At 35.6% G+C, this 21,255-nt stretch overlaps 4 protein-coding genes across 4 annotated transcripts; 2 read left to right on the top strand and 2 right to left on the bottom strand.

The window, feature by feature from the left end:
• The first annotated feature begins 5,538 nt into the window (after positions 1-5,538).
• LOC120342036 (caveolin-3-like) lies at positions 5,539-7,925 on the top strand. Its single transcript, XM_039410691.2, has 3 exons — positions 5,539-5,759; positions 6,685-6,872; positions 7,120-7,925. The coding sequence occupies exons 1-3, from the start codon at positions 5,691-5,693 to the stop codon at positions 7,274-7,276; spliced, it is 414 nt and encodes a 137-aa protein (XP_039266625.2). The 5' UTR covers positions 5,539-5,690; the 3' UTR covers positions 7,277-7,925.
• LOC120342035 (nicotinate-nucleotide pyrophosphorylase [carboxylating]-like) lies at positions 7,784-10,704 on the bottom strand. Its single transcript, XM_039410689.2, has 4 exons — positions 10,002-10,704; positions 9,528-9,691; positions 8,984-9,115; positions 7,784-8,430 (listed from the first exon to the last, which is right to left on the bottom strand). The coding sequence occupies exons 1-4, from the start codon at positions 10,444-10,446 to the stop codon at positions 8,233-8,235; spliced, it is 939 nt and encodes a 312-aa protein (XP_039266623.2). The 5' UTR covers positions 10,447-10,704; the 3' UTR covers positions 7,784-8,232.
• A 1,176-nt stretch (positions 10,705-11,880) lies between these two features.
• LOC120342034 (tubulin polyglutamylase complex subunit 2-like) lies at positions 11,881-15,392 on the top strand. Its single transcript, XM_039410688.2, has 7 exons — positions 11,881-12,027; positions 12,414-12,581; positions 13,219-13,392; positions 13,716-13,832; positions 13,907-14,070; positions 14,587-14,828; positions 15,208-15,392. Exons 1-7 carry the CDS (start codon positions 11,946-11,948, stop codon positions 15,254-15,256), a joined length of 996 nt encoding a protein of 331 aa, XP_039266622.1. The 5' UTR covers positions 11,881-11,945; the 3' UTR covers positions 15,257-15,392.
• A 741-nt stretch (positions 15,393-16,133) lies between these two features.
• On the bottom strand, positions 16,134-18,129 carry LOC120342033 (citrate synthase, mitochondrial-like). The gene is made up of 2 exons (XM_039410687.2): positions 17,105-18,129; positions 16,134-16,789 (listed from the first exon to the last, which is right to left on the bottom strand). Exons 1-2 carry the CDS (start codon positions 18,045-18,047, stop codon positions 16,335-16,337), a joined length of 1,398 nt encoding a protein of 465 aa, XP_039266621.1. The 5' UTR covers positions 18,048-18,129; the 3' UTR covers positions 16,134-16,334.
• Positions 18,130-21,255: the final 3,126 nt, after the last annotated feature.

Here is a 21,255-nt window from a genome sequence, read left to right as displayed (position 1 = left end):
TCTTTTTTTTTTCTTTTCAGGGGATGTCTTTTATTTTCATTCATCAAAAACAGAATTACAAAGTAGAGAATCACGAGATTTTTAAATATAAAAAATATACAAATCGATATCAATTTACTTAAATAACACGTTTTCCTCTCCCATACGTTTTAGACTGATCATTTAAAACGTGCTGGAGAGATTTCTTGATATATAGGTCAAAAAAAATTTGCGTTATCTACAAGGACTCAGTGGTTCTCAACCGGGGGCCGGTGGCCCCCCAAAGGGGCCACGGAGCAGCTCAAGGGGGGCCACGACACGAGTTTAATAATTGATTAAAAAGCGACTTCGTTTGCATACTTTCCCTTTAAAAGTAAATTCCCGTTGCCTCAGTTTCATTATCTGAATAGGTAATTTCAGGTCACAGGGTGTATTCACTTTCTTGTGCGTGAATTGTTTGATCATAATGGAATTAGGAATCTATCAATCAAAATAGTTCGTTGGTAAGCAGTCTAACCTGCAGACTGGTTTCACTATGGACCTTTCCCCGACCTTTGACCCACGAAAAATTCTTCCTGTACTTCATCATTGCAAAATTTTCGGGGCTTATTTTAAGAGTGGTTTCGCGAGTTGGCGCCTGTAAAATCGGTATAGGTTTCAAACATAGGTTCAACAAAGGTTTATGATTCATCGCATACAACAATCTGTTTTTTAAAAGTACCGGTAAAGAATTTTAGCCCAGTCTATCACAGCTATTTCTACAGGAATTTTTAATTCCTGTCTGAGTGAGAAAAGTGTCTGAGCGGATGCGAAAAGGGAGCATTGTTACGTCACTTTTTGCATTTTGCCGATTGGCCAATGTCACGAAGTAAACAAGGAAGTCGATGCTCGGGGAAAGGTCCATGGTGAGAGATAACTGTCGGTATCGTATTTTAGACTCAGAATCCTATATTTCTAATGCCCAAAATACGAAAATGGAACGACAGTTACGTTGGCTTTGGCTTTACCAAAGTAAATGACACAAAATGTGCGCAAGTCCTGCATTTCTCGTATGTAATGAGCAATAAATCATTACGTCCATCTAAACTCCAAAACCACCGTGACAAAAATTATCCCAAGATAAAAGCTGTTTATATAAATGATATCGGTGCTTGGCTGCCAAGTGAATTAAATTCGACAAGAAAGCAACATTGACTATGCCAAGTACCACTATTGCATGTAAAAAGTATTTCAAACATATTTGCACTGATCTTGCTACCATGAAAACAAAATTTAGAAACCGTCTTGATGTTGACAGTGACATTCGTCTGGCTATATCACAGACGGTGCCTAATATAAGGAACCTAGTCAGACAGTCCCAAGCACAAGATTCCCATTGATTGTTTACTGAAAAGCTTTGACTTTCTTGACTGTGGTTTGTTTTTGCATTTCATAAAAGGTCGTAAATACATAATACCATCCAACGCGTCTAGTTTTTTAAAATGGGGAACAGGGGGGCCACGAGTGCGAAAAGCCAACGGAAGGGGGCCACGAGCCATAAAAGGTTGAGAACCACTGTACTAGGTCTTATTTTAAGTGGAGGGCTTATATTAAAATCATTCTTAAAATTCCGGCTAGGTCTCATTTTCAGGGTAGGTCTTATTTTCGGGGAAACACGGTAGTCGACGGTTATTTTTTATTTCGTTCTCAAAAATCATACGGCTGGGATGGGTGGTAGCTGCCTTTGATGACCTCCCAGTCGATACCTGAATAAATGCTGTGTAATTTATCATTTTAATATTTATTTGTATTGTGGTTGACAAAAATATTGAATTCGCTTCCTCTCTCTCAGATAAATTCTTTTCATACATACCCTGAGAATTTTATAATTGGAATAATCTCTTATTGGACACGTCAGTGTACATAACGATCGTTTCAATATTATGTTGTTGTTTTTGGTATTTTCTCCTTCGTCATGATAAAATCGCTTTTCTCTTCGAATACTGGACCAATTGCTTTGAAATTTTCATTTTTTTAAGATTGATTTTTTTGCCATAAGGTTATTACTTTTTTTTAGTCCTAAATTTTCTATGAACCCTATGGGATCCAATATTTCATTCAAATATTCGCTGTATCACTTTTCAATCGTGGGAACACGGATTTTAATCCGCCAAGCGTGACGACCGATTCCGAAAATTCTCGCTACTCGAAACTCGGAAGTTTTTTGAGGTTACCGGTACCAGCAATGATAAAGATAAGGTAAGGTAAACTACTGCAGTACTGCTTCGCTTGGTGTCAAAATAGGCGTAGACTGGGGTATCTGCTGTGACGTGTCCATATATTTGAGCATAGCTCTCTTGTACTTATAAGACTGGTTTTGCAAGTTGGCACCTACGAACTAGTTTACATTTTTCAACGCATCATTTTGATTCGAAATATTCAATCAATTTGAAAGTACCAACTAATACTAATATCAAGTCCATGCTTCCGAAAACAAATACCTGGCTAACTAATCCCATACCTGACCTGAAAGCGTTAGGAATACGCTTGGCACCGCTCCTCTGATCAGGGTACCCTTTGTGGGTTCGCAAGTTCGAATCCCGTGGCAGATAAATATGTGCGATAGGGTTTACTGGACTCGTCGCCGCCGTAGGGTGGTCACGTAACTGCTGGTCGGTTACGGCTTCCCGTATCATGAAGTCCATTGCGACACAAAGGTTAAGGCTCGACAACTTCGATTAGATGCAGTTTCTATCTCTAGTGATGCTTTATTTAATATTATCGAAATTGCAGATTAAATTGATCACGACCCAATTAATGAAGCAGCCCATTTTAAATATGGCCATATCGGCCATGGATTGAATATTTTATGCAACAGAAAAGTCTTTACATATTCGTTGAAAAAGCCGGCTCTTTTAACGAGTGGCGTAATCGCGACGACCTGTTCAGAAGCCGTTTCTTGGGGACTTCAAGGCGGAGAAGATGTATTTTTGATAAATATACTCGATATGTATTTTATTGTTCCTGATTAAATTTTACTTTCTGGGATTTTATAGCAGATCTTGGGATTTTTCTAACGACGATAACGAATTCGCAAGAGCGCAAAAATCTATATCAAAACTAAACATATTCGGTCAGTTTATAACATATATAATTTATAATAATTGGTAAATGGATGTGATGTCACCGTATATTGCTATATCGTAGACCGTCTCAGAACTGCCAATCGCCCGTTCACCCTTCAGCTTCAATGCCCACGTTAATGAAGACTTTAGAAAACTCTGTTTGATTTTATTCTCAGATTTCCACGACACACAGAATACAAATCTTAAAACATTTATCCACACTAGCTTTTCATTGAAAGATATCGAGTCGTATTTATACGTCGATCATAAATCTAATTAAATGCTGTAAACGTGAGCTCGTGATTCACGTTATAAACAGAAACTCCTATTATCTCAATAAGAGTAAATATGTACATCGTACGGATGGGAACTTAGATATAATTATTTCAATCAGTGCCAAAGGTCTTGAGAATATAAATTTTAATTTGATAATGACTGGGTGGAACATGTTATGTTCTTAAAAATGGTGTAATTTGATTCCTACGAAAGTCTTTGTTCGAATTTTGGGAAAAATTAACTTTGTTTTGATGATTTAAACATGAAATGGGTACATTTGGGGGGGGGGGGGTAGTTGCTATAAGTTGACCTCACATCATTGTGTGCAGTGGGATTTTAGATTAGTAATGTTGTCGTAAGTCGTCTAAACCGCTAGTTACTTACGGTTGAACACAATAAAATTAAAATAGAAAAACATTTTAAATTTTCGTAGTTTTCATGGATTGAATATTACGCGACAGAAAAAGTCATTATATATTATATGACTATTTTAACGATCGCGCAATCGCGGCGACCATTTCAGAAGCCGTTGCATGGAAATTCACAATTCCGATTTTAAAATCCCCCTTTTGAAAATCCTGGCTGCGCCCCTGCCCGTACCCGATAGCTGTTACGGTGTAATTTGGCAATTAAAAATTTGAGAACCCCCCTTTGAAAATTTGTTTTCTACGTCCTCGTCCCTGATTTACATGTTCTTCGTATTTACGGAAAATGTTAACTATTGAGCAACATTAAATATAACTTTGGTGTCAGCGTGTCATCAGTAATATCCGACTCGGTTTTGGCATAACTATTTGTTTAGAGCTGTCGTCTAACTCTAATATCATATATTTTCGAAACTATAGATAAATTCATGTTATGGAATTTATTTCTTAAACTGTTTAAATCGGAGGAGGTAATGTCAAAGTTGAGTCAAATATCACTCGTGAACAAATATAAAATTATTGCTTAATTCCAACAAGGATCACCGCTCGTAAAATTTTTTATCAGACGAATCGGCTGCCTCTTTGAATTAAATTTGTTTCTACGAGGTGTGGCTAAAATGAAACGGGATTGTCGTCACAGATTGCGCAACATGATTTACCACCGGTAATCAGCACTTTTACAGTGTGGCGTAATATGTGTTCTTTGTTTAACAGCTGTTTTGACACAATAGCGCAATTATTTTTGCTTTTTAGGAGCCATAGGTGAATGTGATTAATTGCTTGTTGAAAAAAAAATTGCTTTGCGAGATCTGATTGAGTTTTTTGGCGATAGGGGATTCAATTGCAGAATGACGATTGAGCGAAGAATTAACATTAAATTTTGTGTCAAACTCGGGAAAAACGGCGAATGAGACTTTGAAGATGTTGCGTGATGTTTATGGAGATTTTTCCATGTCCAGAACAAGAGTTTTTAAATGGCACAAGCGATTTGTGGCAGGCAGGGAAGATGTTGAGAATGATCCAAAGTCAGGAAGGCCCTGCACTTCCACAACTGATACCAAAACATCAAAAAGGTTCGGCAGTTGGTTCGCAGTGACCGTCGCTTAACAACTCGCGTCATTGCCAAAGAAGTTGGGATGGACAAAGAAACGGTCTGCACCATTTCGGTAGACACTTTGGGAGTGCGAAAGGTGTGTGCCAAAATGATGCCAAAGGCTCTTGAGTTGACTGAGGAGCAGAAAGCTCAACGATTGAATGCATGGCGAGTTGACATGCATTTTTTCAAGTTTGACACAAAATTTAATGTTAATTATTTGCTCAATCGTCATTCTGCAATTGAACCCCCTATCGCCAAAAAACTCAATCAGACCTCGCACAGCATTTTTTTTCAACAAGAAATTTATCACATTCACTTATGGATCCTGAAAAGCAAAAATAATTGCGATATTGTGTCAAAACAGCCGTTAAACAAAGAACACATGTTACGCCACACTGCAAAAGCGTTGATTACCGATGGTTAATCGTGTTGCGCAATCTGTGACATCAGTCCCGTTTCATTTTAGCCGCACCTCGTATACTATTTTGTGAGTGTTCGCAATCATCCATATATATGAGATGTTTTCACTGTGTCTTTTCAATATCAAAAAGAGCAACAGGAATTCCCACAAATTGGTAAATTGTATTTTGCCGCGTTGTAACATTGGGAAATTCCGAGCACGTTTTTTACAATGGGCAGTTTTATGCGAATTCAGCTTTTGATGACCACAGAAACCCAGATAAGAGAAATGTCGTTGGAAATTTCAGAACGGAAATTCTAGCGAAGACAAATTTGCTGTTATAAATGAGGGCTTCAGAATAAACTGTTTCTTTTACTGTATAGTTGATTCAGGTAAGTAAGACGACCAGAATGCAGGATAACGGGGCCGATTTGGATATGGTGAATCGTGATCCTAAAAATATCAATGAAAGCATCAAGGTTTGAATAACTGAAATAATTTTATATGTACAAAAGATATTTTTTGCTAATAATCGGCTAAACTCGATATTGTTCATTGCGAACCGCCTGAAGGTTCCATTACATTTGAACCCACGTACATTTGAACCCATGACAATTGCCCCTGTATGCTATTGCACCTATGGAGTTTTTTTTGTTTCACGGATAGTTAAACCCATACTAACCCTAACCCATGGGTTTTAGCACCCGCATATAGATTGAACCCGTGGATATACGCATGGGTTCAAATGTACATGGGTTCAAATGTACGGTCACCCGCCTGAAGTATTCTTTTCAATATATTCCTCAGCGGCTGGAACCTAAAATTTCGTAAGCGATAAAAAGTCGAAGCATGAATAACATGTTCAATTGTGACGAGCCGAGCCTATTGGGAATCATCTTACATAATGTATAACTTTTGCAAAAACTCGTAGTTGTCAATTAATTGTATAAAAAGTCATATAGATATATATATATATTTAGGGGGGATTTACCTGCACACTGTGCTATCGCGACCCTCCGTGATTGGATAGCTGTCCAGGCTGAACATTTCGCATCACATTAAGAGCCCACTCAAATCCGAGACAACCATACGCGAGATCTCGCGTGAAAAAAAATATTCTGAAGCACAAGCACTCATACAAACTTATTTAATTAGCTCTTGCTTTTTATACATTAACTCTTGGATTATTACTATTATAAGAATATATTATCCTGATTTCAAAAATCTAATTCGACATCAGGTATTAGTTGGCATTTCAAAATAACTTGGTATTCAAATAACTAGGACTAGGTGGTAAGGGAATGAATTTCATTTCAACTATCAGAAAGCGTAGCTTAAGCACTATTCACTGTAAAGTTAATCGGATGAAGATTTAGCAATATTAACCACTTATTCTACTTATAGGTATTATTCGAGGATGTCATTGCCGAGCCGGAGGGTAGTCATAGCATCGATGCAGTGTGGATGTGCAGCAACAGTACATTCTGGGGCTTAAAAAACGGCTGCTATATTTTCCTCTCAGTACTTTGCGGAGGACCGTGTGCTTGTGTATGGGGGCTAGTGTTTGCTTGTCAGAGTTTCTACAGCATTTGGTAAGGCCTATTACAAGTAAATTTTGTTCAAAAAAATGCAATGTACAATATCAACGCTAACAGTAAGCGTTATATGCCCACTGACAATTTTGAATGCCTATCCAAGATCGGTTGTGCGTAAAAACTCATAATTCTTGCTACAAATCCAGAAACAATCCATACTTACTCGATAGCGATATAACAAAGGCACAATTTGAGACCTTTCAGATATATATATAAATTTCTAATAAATATTGCTATAATTAAGGTGCGTCCGTCCTTGCTGCAAGATGTACGAAATCTATGTTGATTGTTGCATGAACTTGTGGAGAATAACAGTCAGTTGCTGTTTTTTTCCCATCTGCGATGCATTTTCGAGAATCTTCTCTAATATTAAATTCCAGCATCGTTACGAAGTGGTATAGCGACAATTTTTCAGAAATATGACCATGCGGTAGTGAAACCATTTGGACAGCGAAATAAACATAACATTATTCAAGAAGAAATTATCACATTTGCTGAATGAAGCTGCTATTTGCTTTATATAATTCCTTCATACGGCTAATTGTATTATCTTATATATATTTTATGTGCAATCCTTCGATTGTTATACGTACGATAAGAGAATATCACAAATATAACGTGCAGAAACATCTGGGACGTTCAAATATTGTGTTATATATTGTTTTTGATATGATTGCTTTTTCACTTTTTAATAGGCTAAAATTATGTTTTTTTTGTTGACAAACATCAGAAGATGCATTTTCATTTTATTGTCACCCTTTCATCGTTGCGGTATCGCAATCGCATTTATTGGAGCTCCCGAAGTATGTGCACCAGGTTAGTGTTCAGGTTGTGCACCAATACTTCGGGAGCGCCCATCGGATTGTAATCGGTCCCTCATTAACATAATCCATGCAAACACCAACGAATTAATTCGAATAATTATTGTTTTATTGGCATATCTGATTTGAAGTTATTATGATAATATTACACCAGAACAATGATGTATTACACAAATGAAGAACAAATAGGTTTGTAAACAAGATAAATAAAAGTGATATTTATTGCTAATTCATCTGTAATTTATTTTGTCACATTTTGAGCATATTGAGGCCAGGTATGATTGTTTAGTTATGGTGGTTCACATTTCTCCTTGATTTCATCACAAACCACTCCATCTATTACCTGCTATGCTAAAGGGGAGCTCCGAAAGTATGTCCACCAATATGGCGCACAACCTGATAACCCGAACTTGGTACATATAGTGTGTTCAGGTTGTGCGTCATCTTAGTGCACATACTTCGGAGCACCGCTAAAGGTTTAGTTTACATACCCTTAATCAATTAAAAATATTATCAGGTATCAAAAATAAACATCATCAATCAGAAATTGAATCTTTCAATATCTTCAGAGAGAAATCGACGCATGGATATGCTTGAACTAACTTGGATGTTGAAATAACATCAATATCATCTCCAAAATATTCCTCTATATTTTGTTCATCAACTCCACCACTACATTCGATGATTACTTGTGGATATATTTCTTTCAAACGTTTTGCAGATCTTTTTAATTCCTTAAAAATGAATGAATAAAAGATAGGAGCGATTGTATAAAACAAATCATATTTCACACATCACCGTGAAATTCTACCGTAGTAATTTCTGACAAACATATGTTTCTAATAGTATACTTCAACTAAAGCAGATATGAGAAAAGCATACTTTAATAACATGACAAAACTGAAGTATAAAAACAGCTCATCAATAATACAGGGTGGGTGACCCTACCCCCAAAAAAATAAAACAACGACAAAAGATGCCTGTGTCATTTGGCTCATATTCTAGATAGCGTCCCCAATTACTGGAAGTTTTAGGTACAAAAAGGAGTTCAAGTGTTGAATAAACTGAGATCATTTCAGAACAATTATGGTAGTTTTGGGTTCTGTATGTAGGAACACTATACAATATTTCATAATAAAATGAACAAAATATAATGATGTAGTCATAGCAGAAGGATACTTGAACCGGATTTGTATTTTCAATCCCATGGTCATTTTATACATTACTAAATATTGAATCAACATTTGTATCTAAGTGAATCTAGCTATGAGTTATATAAATATGTACCTCAGGCATTTGATTATCAAACATAACAACATGAGCACCAGCAGCAGCTGCTTCTAATCCTTCATCAATGTTTTGGCATTCTACTTCAACTTTTGTTGTAAAACTTGCAAGACTAAGAACTTTCTTGACGCTCTGAAATATTGAAACTAATTTTACATTGAAATACATAGCATAATATTCAATAATTACAATTGGAAATATTGTCTATCAAATTTATTATTACAGGCCAGGGTGAGTTTCACTATTATAGTGAGTGATGTTTGTTTCTGAATCTTAAATTTGATTGATGCACAAACCAATTTTGAATGCTCTAATTCACTAATAATTGCTCAAATTTATATGGTTATAATTGCTCAATAAATATGGTATCCAAAATTTGATTGGCACCACACTCACACGCTTTAAAATATCCTACTGTATTACAATTTCGCCAACAACAACATACTACCATAAAAAATAAAATTCATTGGCGAAAACTAAGGTAAAAAGTGGTAAAGAAGCAAATCATTAGATGAACACAAAAATTGACTTAAATTTGCTGTACATTTTCAATACTGCCAGTAGACCATATGTGATTGTCTTTCAACATCACCATAGAAGCTAAATCATATCTATGCGTGTCTGCACCACCAACGACAAGCGAATATTTTTCCACAAGTCTAAAACCAGGAGTAGTTTTTCTTGTTCCAGCTATTCTTCCCTTCCATCCTTCAATGAAAAGTAAACTGTAAAATAGTTGAAATAAAAATCACAATGCTTTTGAAATTTTACATGAGTAAAGAGACTAAAATGAGTCTTCGGAATCTCAAAATATTGTATGGCTTCAATCTGAAGATTCAACTCAAATACCGCTTCGTGACTAGACTTGCTATTGTTTCTTATTACGCTTCAATGAAGTTCACTCAAGTTAAAATGAGAGAATAGTGGTATTCTTCAAACAATGACAAGTTATATCATAAAAAGAAATGGAAAGAAGACGAAAATAAAACATGAGTAAGTAGATAAAACAAAATGAAACCTTTTTCCTTTGCTCTTGCAATGTATTTCTTGCATTGGGTGGCAACACCGCTCGAACGCGATAAAACATTTAAAGCTGGACGTTCGCCCAAAAGTATGTTTTTTATAGGTCCACAAACTGTTGCAATTTTGACACGTTGAAATTTGTTGTGCTTATCATTGACAAAACTATCTCCCTCATGATAGTGCCATGTAACAATACAGCCCAGCTCACGAAAAACAGCATCGAAGAATGGCACACCAGCCAACACACCAGGCGATTTGCAGAGTAGTTGCGCTTTGGCAGTTTTATTACCAACAACCATTCCCCCAAAATCGAAGCTAGCACAGTCTTCTGCAAGCCATTCTCGAGCTAATGCCTTAACTTTACTGTCAGGCAAAATGCATTGTGTGGCTGATCTTGGCTGTCCGATAGACATCTCACTCTCAGTAGGCCTAGAACTCATTTTGAAAATTGACACCTTCCTTCTAACTTTACCTACTCCTATGCCTTTTTAAGGAGAAAATGTTGTAAATAGGTTAAATGTTGTATATCGGTGACAGGTGACAAAAGTAGAAAGGTATATTGGGAAAAATTAAATCATTAAATGAATTGTTAAATGAACTGGTCGTTACTGGTATGTTGTTATATGTTCATGGCTTCCTTCAACAACTAGGTCCATAATTTGGCACACGAGATGAACATAATACATAGGTATTATTTATATACCGGTACCGGCCATAACCAATACGGTACCGGTACCGGTACGCCTGCAATCAAGTTATTTCGCCTGGCGTTATTGTAAACATTTAATCAAGCACACTTTCCGACGGGGACATTAGGTACTTTTGTTACCAAAATTGTTGTCATCGGGAATTTCCCCAAATCGTGTTATTGTGACGACTGGAGCGGCCCAAAGTGGGGAAGGTGGAGGAGTTCAGGGGGAGATATATACAAAAAATTGAAATTCATGAGATTGATATTATTTACTTGTAAAAATGTGACCGAAATCTGTGTGATTCATTTTGGTATATTTACACGAACGTTTCAATGTCTGGAAAATGAATAAATGATAAAATACTGAATATAAAAGAAAAAAATCTGAGGTGAAAGGTCGTACGGTACGATAGCTATTGGTTACAAATAACAACTTACAGCTCTTCAATACCCGGCCGAAAAGAATCAAGCCATGTTCTTTATTGAATTGTTGTTAGTAAGTAAAGTTCAGGAAATAAATTGTATCGAAAAGAATCAAGCCATGTTCTTTATTGAATTGTTGTTAGTAAGTAAAGTTTAGGAAATAAATTGTATCTTTAGAGATGCAATGTTCTCTTGTGTGATAATCATTAACCTCAGATTGGTTTGGTTTATGTAGTTGATTAAAATGAATGGTTAAAGCTGTAAAGCATGGGATATTAATGTAATACCGGTATTACAATAAACTGAATTACTTATGAATGTGAAATGCCAACCAATGAACTGAATATTCAAATGGAATACATGTTGAATGTATAAATTGCACATGAAACTGGTGAAGAAGTTATGTTTTATATTTCAAATTGCTATTATTATTTTGATGAAAATTTACGACATGTCTAATCAACTTTATTTATTTTTAAAACAAAACACTGTGTGCATGCAATGATGTCTCATTTGAATAAAAGTCTTGAGCCGCAGTGATAACTTATTTTCTTTATATGTTTGACAGTTAGCACACGTGCCTTGGTTTGAAAATATTGAAATACACTTGAATCGAACACCTGAATACATTCTTTATTTGAGCGATAAACTTTCAACACATTTTTATGTTTATTGTCTATTTATTCATGATCATGCTGTATCAACTATGTATGGTTCAGGAGGAAGCAGGGAGCTATATGTAATAGTTAATATTCACATTTTTCATTTGTTAATATTGCAGTTTATAAAAATAATACGTTTACCAAACAAAGAAAGAAATCTAATATGGTTGAAGTGGGGGAAGTGCAAAAACCTGCTCTTAGCGATTTGCTGGAAAGACTAACATTGGGAGTTTCAACATCTCTAGGTTGGGATATTCTGATAAACTTCGTACATGTCATCATTTCCAGCTGATATATAGTGACACCTTGCCAAATATGCAATATTTTTCTTGCTAATAATTCAATTTTCCCTGTAATAAATGCTGGTCAGAAAATAGAATAATTTCAGTAAAAAAATATCTTCTTTTAAAAGCAAAAGAACTTTAAATATTATTTATTATTATATATCTTACATACTTATACTTCACATGTGATATATAGAGAGTTTGGCAATTTTTGCATAAATTAAATCTACTTTTTCTTTGGATTTTTTTTGCTTATATTCATTTATAAAATATTGGAATTCCCCCTCACCCCCATTGGATTTTTAGACTATGGTGCAAGTTTAATATCTGGTAATACTTATTTGTAGAGAAAAGATTGGGAGTGTGCGATGTTTCACTCAATGGTGGGAATCCTGCTGAACGACATCAAATAGTAGCTTGGGAGCAAAGAAATGCATGCATTTTGCCAGAAGACTTGAAAAACTTTTATCTGACAACAGATGGTTTACTACTAACATGGAGTGTGTTACTGGAAGGTATCCTGAACAAATGATTTAATAATTCTAAAAATTAGTGTGTAAATATTAGTGATCAGTTTCAGAATTCATTATTTAATATTCATAACAGCATTGAAGTCCATGTTTCAATGTCTGTGAATGTCTCAGAATTAATTTTAAAACATCTTACAATTATTGCAATTTATTTATAGCCTGATTGGCAGAAACCCATCCTGATAAAAAAGATTTTATAATTTCGAAATTATTATTCAATATTCACAACAGCATTGAAATCCATGTTTCAAATTTAAAGTTTGTGAATGTCTAAAAATCAATTTTAAAACATCATATCATTATTGCAATTTATTCATAGCCCGATTGGCAGAAACTTATTAAATTTTCAAAGTATTGTAAGTTGTTCATGTCATATTTATGTGTCTGGCCTTCCATAATCCATTTAGAGGATGCCAAAAACTTACTTTCAATGTGGATATCTAGTGTAATTTTGAAAAGACAGATATTTTTAGTTTTTAGTTTATTGTACTCAGTTTGATTTCGTGACAGATTAAAGCAACCATCCTGCATGAGTCAGTTACGTATAAGCTAAAATCTCTAAAAAATTAATTAAAATTGCGTGTACAGCTACTAAAAAATCAACCTGCTTCTTATGTTTCAGATAACAAGTTTCCTGTAGGAAGAATGGAAATAAATCCATTTTCTAATCTTGTGAAGATAAGTTCTTCTGCATCAACTGCTACAATTACAAACACTCCATCATTTGCTGATATTGAATCATGCAGTAGTGATGAAGATGATTCAGAAGACAGCGAGAGTGATAATGATGAAAATAGTAAGTTTGGGTTTGTCTGAAATTGTTGTCCATTCCATGGTATATAAACTTAATATATTAGTGAAAATGACAAATATTACTTTTTTCAAGATGAATCCTGATGGATAAAAATAAAGTTTACGCATATTTATCGGTAAAATCTATCTGTATCATACTACTAGCTATTTGGATCTAACTTGGCAAATAGAAATTTTAGAACCACTGACCTTTGAAAATATTTTGGCTACTCCCCTGCATGCATGATTAAGGAAGTCAGGAAAGTAAACACTAAAAATGAACAAATTTCCTGGGTATTTATTCAAATTTTATTGATTTTTGCCTAGCTCACACAAAGAAACGTACCATCAAACCTCATTTTGATGGAAGGAGTAGAATATTTGAACTTGAAAATTGCCAAGGTCATGGAAAAGTTTGTCTTGTTTACCTCAACACAAGTCCAGGTAATTTAACTCTCAGCTTACACTAAATCATTCATACTTACCTACTCATACTCATGGTTAAACAACTTATTTAGGACTACCGGCACACAAACCAGAAATCTGGTTTCTTGATCGATCACTTATGTGGCATTTCCTGTCAAAGGATTTTACATCCTATTACAGACTGATGTTGATGCATCTTGGATTACCACAATGGCATTTTGCTTTGACAGATATTGGTCTCAGTTTACAAGCACAGGTTTGAAATAATTTCATATATACAATGCCATAGATCAGAATTTTTACTGATGATCAAGTGTAGCAATAATCTGAACAATGATCTTGCCCAGCATGCTTGACACCAATGTAATTCCAGTCTAATACTTACTTCCTAGTTACTGCTTTACACTAGGAAATTCAAAACATTGTTATTTCTACCTTTTAAATATATTCATGTTGAAATTATTTTGTAATGTTATTGTTACTCGTCATTTATTTTCAACTGTGGTTGCCTACCTTTGAATTGATTAGGAAGTCTGCTGGCATCCGATAACGCTTTCACCGATCTTGTAAATAAACTTAAATTCTTGTACGCTGATCAAAATTGGTAGTGTATTAAGTGCTTTAATGGCTTAGGCAAAATTTTTGGACTGGTCATGCGCCATTGCTATCTTTGAATACTTGTTTAATATTATATTTATAAGAAGCTTGAAAGTTTTTTCGATAATAGCTCAATATTCAAACTACTGGTAATTCCATTTTACTTTTATTGCAGCAATGGTTTAACATGTATGCTCCGGTTCGACTCAAATTAGATCAACAGTATTTGTTGGGAACAGATTTAGAAGAAACTAAGCAAGATGACAAAGATTTCACAAATACACCTTCATGTAAAATAGACTTCGCTCGTTTATTTAAAGGAAAATTAGCCGAGAAACCAAAACCTAAGCAACTGCAACCACCAACACCTTCCAAGAAAAAGGGTCAACCATCTTTCTCATCAGCAACATCAACCAAGTGGGTTATTCAATCATTTAATTGTGAATCATAGAATTATAATTGATGTTGTTTCAACCAACTATGCTTTGGCCATATCATGCTTACACACCTAAAACTTCTATTCATTATGTATGAACAGCAAGCATGATGATAATCATGTATAAATGTAAGCATCCAAGCAATCAATGCATTCATAATTTGGATGTATTACTTTTATAATTGGAATGTTTAATGTACTTATAGCGTTGGTATAGAAATTTGTTCTGAAGAGAAAAAATGCATACATCATACTATTCTATATTAAAAACCTTTGACCTTGAATCTGTGATGGTCTCACCAAGAAATCTGCGCTGTAAGGGACATAGGAATGAGTGAAACTAATCTGCTTGAATTTTAGGTCAACTGTCAGCTCTAGAATTGGAAGATCAACAAAGCCGTGGACATAACTGTCTGGAAAAAATCTGCAGATTGAAACACTGGTGATCCATCCTATTCATTTCTCTCAATAACACTCGTGTTTTTGGGATTTTCTAAATCTTATATAGCAATGTTCATTTTTTTAATAAAATTTATCACCTCAAATAATTGGTTATGTATTTGTTAACATTAATTATTGTTAGTACGGTCACTTTATGAATTTTTTCAAATTTTTATCAGAAGACAGCTCTGAAGTGTTCTTACTTACGCTTGCGCAAGACTTGTTTGTCACTGTAGTGTTAACATTCACTTTTTACATATTTGAGCAGATAGTGTTTGATTTGGTTGCACCACGTATATTCAACGTGTACAGTTCTATCAAGCAACATTGACGATAACGGTACTGGGGTTTACCACACAAACAAGCAGTCTTATCAGCGTTCTTCCCCCTGGGGTTAAGAGTTATATCTGCAACATCCCGAGGGACGACCGAGATGTATGAAAATCCATACCATCATTATTAAACAGTGCATCCAACCTGGTAAGCTGAAAAACACCTTTTACCAAGCTGATATCATCCTATCAAGCATCATTGACAAATGGCATCATTTGGTAACCAGACATGACTGGGGTTCATCACGTAAATCGGCTCATCAGCTTGGGAGTCTGTCAAGATGCTTGAGAATACATACTAAAAGCTGAATGGCGCGTTCAACCTAGAAGAAGAAGTCTGGCCTTTGACATACGCACTCATCTGTTGTCAGATGCACCAACCATCTCGGTTAGACGAGGGAAGCAATTATATCAGCATTGTCATACTTTTACCAACATGTCTAAATAGCTAAACCAAACCATTGCATTGAAGCAGGCCTGTAGCTACTAAAGTAAAACATATTCCACTTCAAATTTCATTGTAAATCATCTAATTTATTGAACCATCAGGAAAGAGGAGCTAAATTATAGTTTCAGGCCATATATGCACAGATTATAAGAGTAGGCTATACATAGACAATACAATAGACACGAAAAACTTGGAACACTCGCAACTGAAAAATCAACCAAAAACTTGTAACATAAATATCCTGAGGCAATGGGCAATAATTTTTTTCATTTCTTCACTAATTTCATTAATCCTTCCGTACTCATTGACTTTGGTCTTTCAAGCGGGAGACCAAGAGCCCTGCTCCAAATCATTTGTGACAGACATCCAAGCGCTCTTGAAACTCCAAAAAGCACAGTGTAATATGACATTTCTGTCATTCCATAGTGCTGAAGCAAAACTCCACTGTGTGCATCCACATTTGGCCATGGGTTCTTTGCTTTTCCTTGTTCGAGTAAAATACCAGGAACAATTTTATAAAGTTGAGCAACCAATTTGAACATTTTGTCATCTGGAAGATGTTTCAGTGCAAATTCTTGTTGACAGGTGTAGCGAGGATCTGTCTTGCGCAATACTGCATGACCATAGCCTGGAACGACTCTGCCACTTTTTAGTGTGTTCCAGATATATTTGTACAACTCATCATCAGATACTTCAGCGGTTCCAAGCTCTTTCACAACGCCTAAAGATAAAGAATATACATACAAAATTTGAGTTAATTACTACTTGTGTGCAGTCAATAAATATGTCCCAAGGTTACTGTTTTAATCAAATGCTAATCGTAAAAAACAAATACATATAGAATAATCTAACAAGAAAACATGCAAGATTACTACCTCCATTGTTCCACAGATTCCAGAAACATCTACTCCAATTTTTTTATATTTAAGCTAGATTTGTTGCATTGCAATTTTAAGTTAGAATAAAGCGTAAACTGTTTTTAAATAATATTGGACTGAGGAGTGAAGTGGCATATGTAAATAAGATGAGAAATTACCTGTGAGCCAGACAAGAACTTCCTGGTTGGCAAGTCCATGCAAAGGTCCTGCAAGTCCATTCATTGCTGCTGCAACAGACAGATATGGATCACTCAGGGCACTTCCAACAAGATGAGAAGTGTGGGCACTAACATTTCCTCCTTCGTGGTCGGAATGAATTACAAGGTAAAGACGCATTAGCTCAATAAAATTTGCATTTTCATAACCAAGCATCCTGCAGAAGTTGAGAGACCAGTCAGCATTTTCATCAATGGTTCCTATTGGACTTCCATCTCTATATAAGTTGCGATATATTTTTGCTGCAATTGGAGGAAGTTTGGCAATAAGATTCATAGTATCTTCGTAAACCAATTCCCAATATAAACGCTTGTTGACCCCTTCAGCATACGCTTTGGCAAACTGTGATTCTGTATTTAAAACTGTGATAGCGGCTCCAAGCTGAGACATTGGATGTACATTACTGGGTAGTTGATCCAACATATTAACAACATGTTGTGGAAGTTCAGCTCGCTTGGCCCATTCCCTGCTCAAAGCATTTGCTTGTTCTTTGGTAGGAATTTCACCAGTGACCAACAGCCAAAAAAGTGATTCAGGTAGGGGTTCATTGCCTCCTTCAGCCTTAGGAAGTAGCTTTTGACACTCGGGAATACTGTATCCTCTGAATCGAATTCCTTCTTCTGGATCTAAAACCGATGTTTCCCATACCATGCCTTTGATTCCACGCATTCCTCCATATGCCATATCAACAGTGACATCTCCTATTTTAGCATTTCCAAATTCTTTTCTAAATTCAACAATTTCCTTTTGCTTCTCTGGTATAAGATTGGTTAATACTTCTTTCAAATCTGTGGACGCCGCAGCATAACCTCTTCGAGCGATAACACTTGGATTGGATATCTTTACAGTCGATAAGATACGAGAAGCAACTTTTTCCCAAACCATTTTTTGTGATTTACAATCCCGAACAAATTAAAACAACTAATTATAAACCCTATGTCTTATTAAAAATGAAATAGAAATGGGCAAATGAAAGATACTTCTTGCATAACATTTGTGCACATGATATATGGAATGATGGCACATTATTTGAGTCCGTGGGCATGACATGACCATTTTCGAATATGCTATTCCTAATCCTGATCAGACTATGTCATCCAAGAATTATGTCACCGCAACATCAAAATCATGTCATACAGCTTGCCAAAGTACATCTACAATTGACTGCAAAGGCATCTGCGCCGTCGATAACGAACTCATTAACACTAGCGATCTATTTTATATTGGGATCGTTAAGCTGAGGAAACGAGAGTGAGTATAACTTTGTATACGACGTGGCTTGCTCGTAGTGACGTGAGGAAACAAGAGTGAGTATACCTTTGTATACGACGTGGCTTGCTCGTAGTGATGTAATATTTGGATGGTAGTCAAATAGGGGTTGGGAATGACATATGCAAAAATTGTTGAGCCATTTGTGGTGAAGGATACCAGACCCCATTATTTGAACCTCAGTCACTATTAAATTTTTATTTGACTGATAGATTCCATATGAAAAAGAATCAATTTACAGTCTCATCATATATACAATTAGCAAGTCAAATCCCACTCTCAAAACTTACCAGCCAATGGAGGACTCGGGACGTAATTAATTTGATTGACTACCTAGTCTTTTCAAAGATGATATGTTAGTTTTACGTCTGATAATCTCAGGGCTGTTCCAACAAACTCTAGCTTTTTGAATCAGTTTTAAATTAGTAACTGTTTTAAGAGAGAAATTTTACTTCGCAAATTGAGAATAACACTAATAACAAGTACGGTAATTACATACAATATCAATATAAAAGCTACAGTTCAAATGATATTGTTTTATGCGAGTGTTAGGCTCTAAAACTGATGAAGGTCATCAAGGCTTTCTTGTTATTAGTTAAGTAAAAACAGGTGAGTAAAAAAGTTTGGAAACATGGTGCAATTTAAAATTAGGGATATGACAGGCAGGCTGAAATTTGATATTATTGAGATCATGTGAATGTTAACTCAGTCAGGTCCTAAAAAATAGGACTTATTATACTGTTATAGACCAGAAATAAGAATGACACAGGTTTAACAATAAAAACTTAGGCAAAATATTACTTGGGTTAAAATATTCACTACATATTCAGTACGGCACATCTCGGACTCCCAAGAATAGCCCCCACATTGAAATACATCAATAATAACAGTGAGTGCCTTCCCCTTGTTGACAAGACAGTCTGAGCCTCCATCAGCAAACTGGCACTGCCTAATAAAATAAAAGGAAACACAATCTAAAAACATCACCATTGGATTCCTCAAGAAAATAATCCGAATACCGAATAAAAAAACTACGGTAGCATCCAGAATTTTTAGCAAAAATTGGAAATTTTGGTCATGTGACAACCGACGCATGTCGCAATTGTTTGGAATTATCATAAAAACAAGCATGGTGCGATATGACACAATCATTTGCCATCGTGCCAGACGCCCTCATTTCAGAGACAAAAACAGTGTTTGTTTTATTGAATCAAATGTCGAGATATTGAAATCGGAACGTCAGAAGAATTATTTACTTTGTCATAAGTCAGAGCCAAAAAAAGTTAATAATTTTCAGCTTAAGACACTCCTGAACTTTGAAATCAAGTAAAATTGTAACATATATGTTATACTAATTGACTTAAAAATTGATTTTGTTTGGTAACAATAGTCAGGTCACTTTTCAGGTGCTTAAATCTGCTCAACCAAAATACACATTACAAATGAATCAGACCTTAATTCAACCAACTTAACAAAGGTCATCAGAAAATTGAGTAAATGTGATATTTTATGTTATATAAAGCGATATTAGTTTGATTTATGCAACCATCAATAACCTTAGTCTGGCAGAAATAATTTTGTTTCACTACGGTAACCACCGTTGGTTGTAGGGTTAGGAAAAGTATTATAACAATATAAGGCTGTAAGGCAAGATATCTGGATACCGTATGGTAGATCACTTCTCAAGGCTCAATCCCTTCCGATTCATGTCAACTTAGTTACCGTAAGCAACACACAGTTCCTATAACCATCCAGTTGAGCATAAACAGCTCGCGAGCTTCCCGAAGACAGAAAGAAATAGGACTCAATACAGCGCCAGTAAGGAAGCGAGATAGATTACGAAACGCCTTCGAATGCGCTGCTTCGTTCGTTTTGGAAGGTCATCGATGACAATTCAAGGTTGCCAGATAAATATAATACGCATCATTCATTGATCGTAAAGATCCGGATTTTCATGTTAATCTCTATATATAAATAAAGATATGGCCATATCTTGTTTTCCGACTGACTAATATGAAGAAAAAAATAGCATAAATAAGTTAAGAAGAAAAACTTCAAATTTTGGTCGGCTTTAACGTAAAGAGGCGGTCGACGGAACTAGCCTGGTGTTGGTGATTATCACTCACGACTTCGTAGGTTCTAACTTCTAATCCCGTCCGAAAAAGAATGAGAAAAAATTTAATTTTCCTAAACTATTTTCAGTAAATTGTCGTTTTCTGTGTGAATAATCAATTTCACAGTAAATAGTTTAAAAAAAGTATTACATTTAGATAGAAAAAAAACTTGCAAAATATTACAATTATTGTTAAGCGCTCGAGGGCCGCTTTGGAAGTTCTCTGCGGCCGCATGCGATGCGCGCGATTGACACCCCTGGTGTAAAGGTACTGAAACTTATGGGCAGCGGGTTCTCCACTTGGCTAATACAGAAAGTCCACGAACTCGTAATAGAACTAAAATGAGAAAATCGGAATAAAATTTTGGCCTAACCCTCCTAACCTGGTACACATACTACGGGAGTACTCATTTTTTACATGATAATGTTGAGTCCGGGACGTAAGGGTTTTTCGTTTCGCAGTTACTCATACCAAGCGCCACCCAATACATATATCCTTCTACACAATGTTCCCTCTAATTTTTTGTAGTATGTGTGCGCAGAAATTTTGGTATGTGCGCACTTTTTTGGAAATAACTAATATTTGTGCAAAAACCAATGAAGAAATTTAGGCGTTCTAACCGGGTAATAAATGGGCCAACAACAGACTTTCTCAATCTGCCAACGGAGCACATTGTTACATTACATCGAAATACGTCTGTGCGCAGTAAA

The sequence above is a fragment of the Styela clava genome, chromosome 3, assembly GCF_964204865.1.
Source record: "Styela clava chromosome 3, kaStyClav1.hap1.2, whole genome shotgun sequence".
Lineage (NCBI taxonomy): Eukaryota > Metazoa > Chordata > Ascidiacea > Stolidobranchia > Styelidae > Styela > Styela clava.
This window is presented reverse-complemented; position numbering and strand designations above follow the sequence as displayed.

Coding starts and splice junctions, on each gene's coding strand:
- LOC120342036 (XM_039410691.2), top strand. CDS start 5,691: ATGCAGGATAACGGGGCCGATTTGGATATGGTGAATCGTGATCCTAAA. Junction 5,760..6,684: donor ATATCAATGAAAGCATCAAG/GTTTGAATAACT, acceptor TTCTACTTATAG/GTATTATTCGAGGATGTCAT. Junction 6,873..7,119: donor CAGAGTTTCTACAGCATTTG/GTAAGGCCTATT, acceptor GCTATAATTAAG/GTGCGTCCGTCCTTGCTGCA.
- LOC120342035 (XM_039410689.2), bottom strand. CDS start 10,446: ATGAGTTCTAGGCCTACTGAGAGTGAGATGTCTATCGGACAGCCAAGA. Junction 9,692..10,001: donor TGCAAGAGCAAAGGAAAAAG/GTTTCATTTTGT, acceptor TTTTCATTGAAG/GATGGAAGGGAAGAATAGCT. Junction 8,431..8,983: donor TTGATAATCAAATGCCTGAG/GTACATATTTAT, acceptor TTCATTTTTAAG/GAATTAAAAAGATCTGCAAA.
- LOC120342034 (XM_039410688.2), top strand. CDS start 11,946: ATGGTTGAAGTGGGGGAAGTGCAAAAACCTGCTCTTAGCGATTTGCTG. Junction 14,071..14,586: donor GTCTCAGTTTACAAGCACAG/GTTTGAAATAAT, acceptor CTTTTATTGCAG/CAATGGTTTAACATGTATGC. Junction 14,829..15,207: donor TCATCAGCAACATCAACCAA/GTGGGTTATTCA, acceptor CTTGAATTTTAG/GTCAACTGTCAGCTCTAGAA.
- LOC120342033 (XM_039410687.2), bottom strand. CDS start 18,047: ATGGTTTGGGAAAAAGTTGCTTCTCGTATCTTATCGACTGTAAAGATA. Junction 16,790..17,104: donor AGTTCTTGTCTGGCTCACAG/GTAATTTCTCAT, acceptor CTTTATCTTTAG/GCGTTGTGAAAGAGCTTGGA.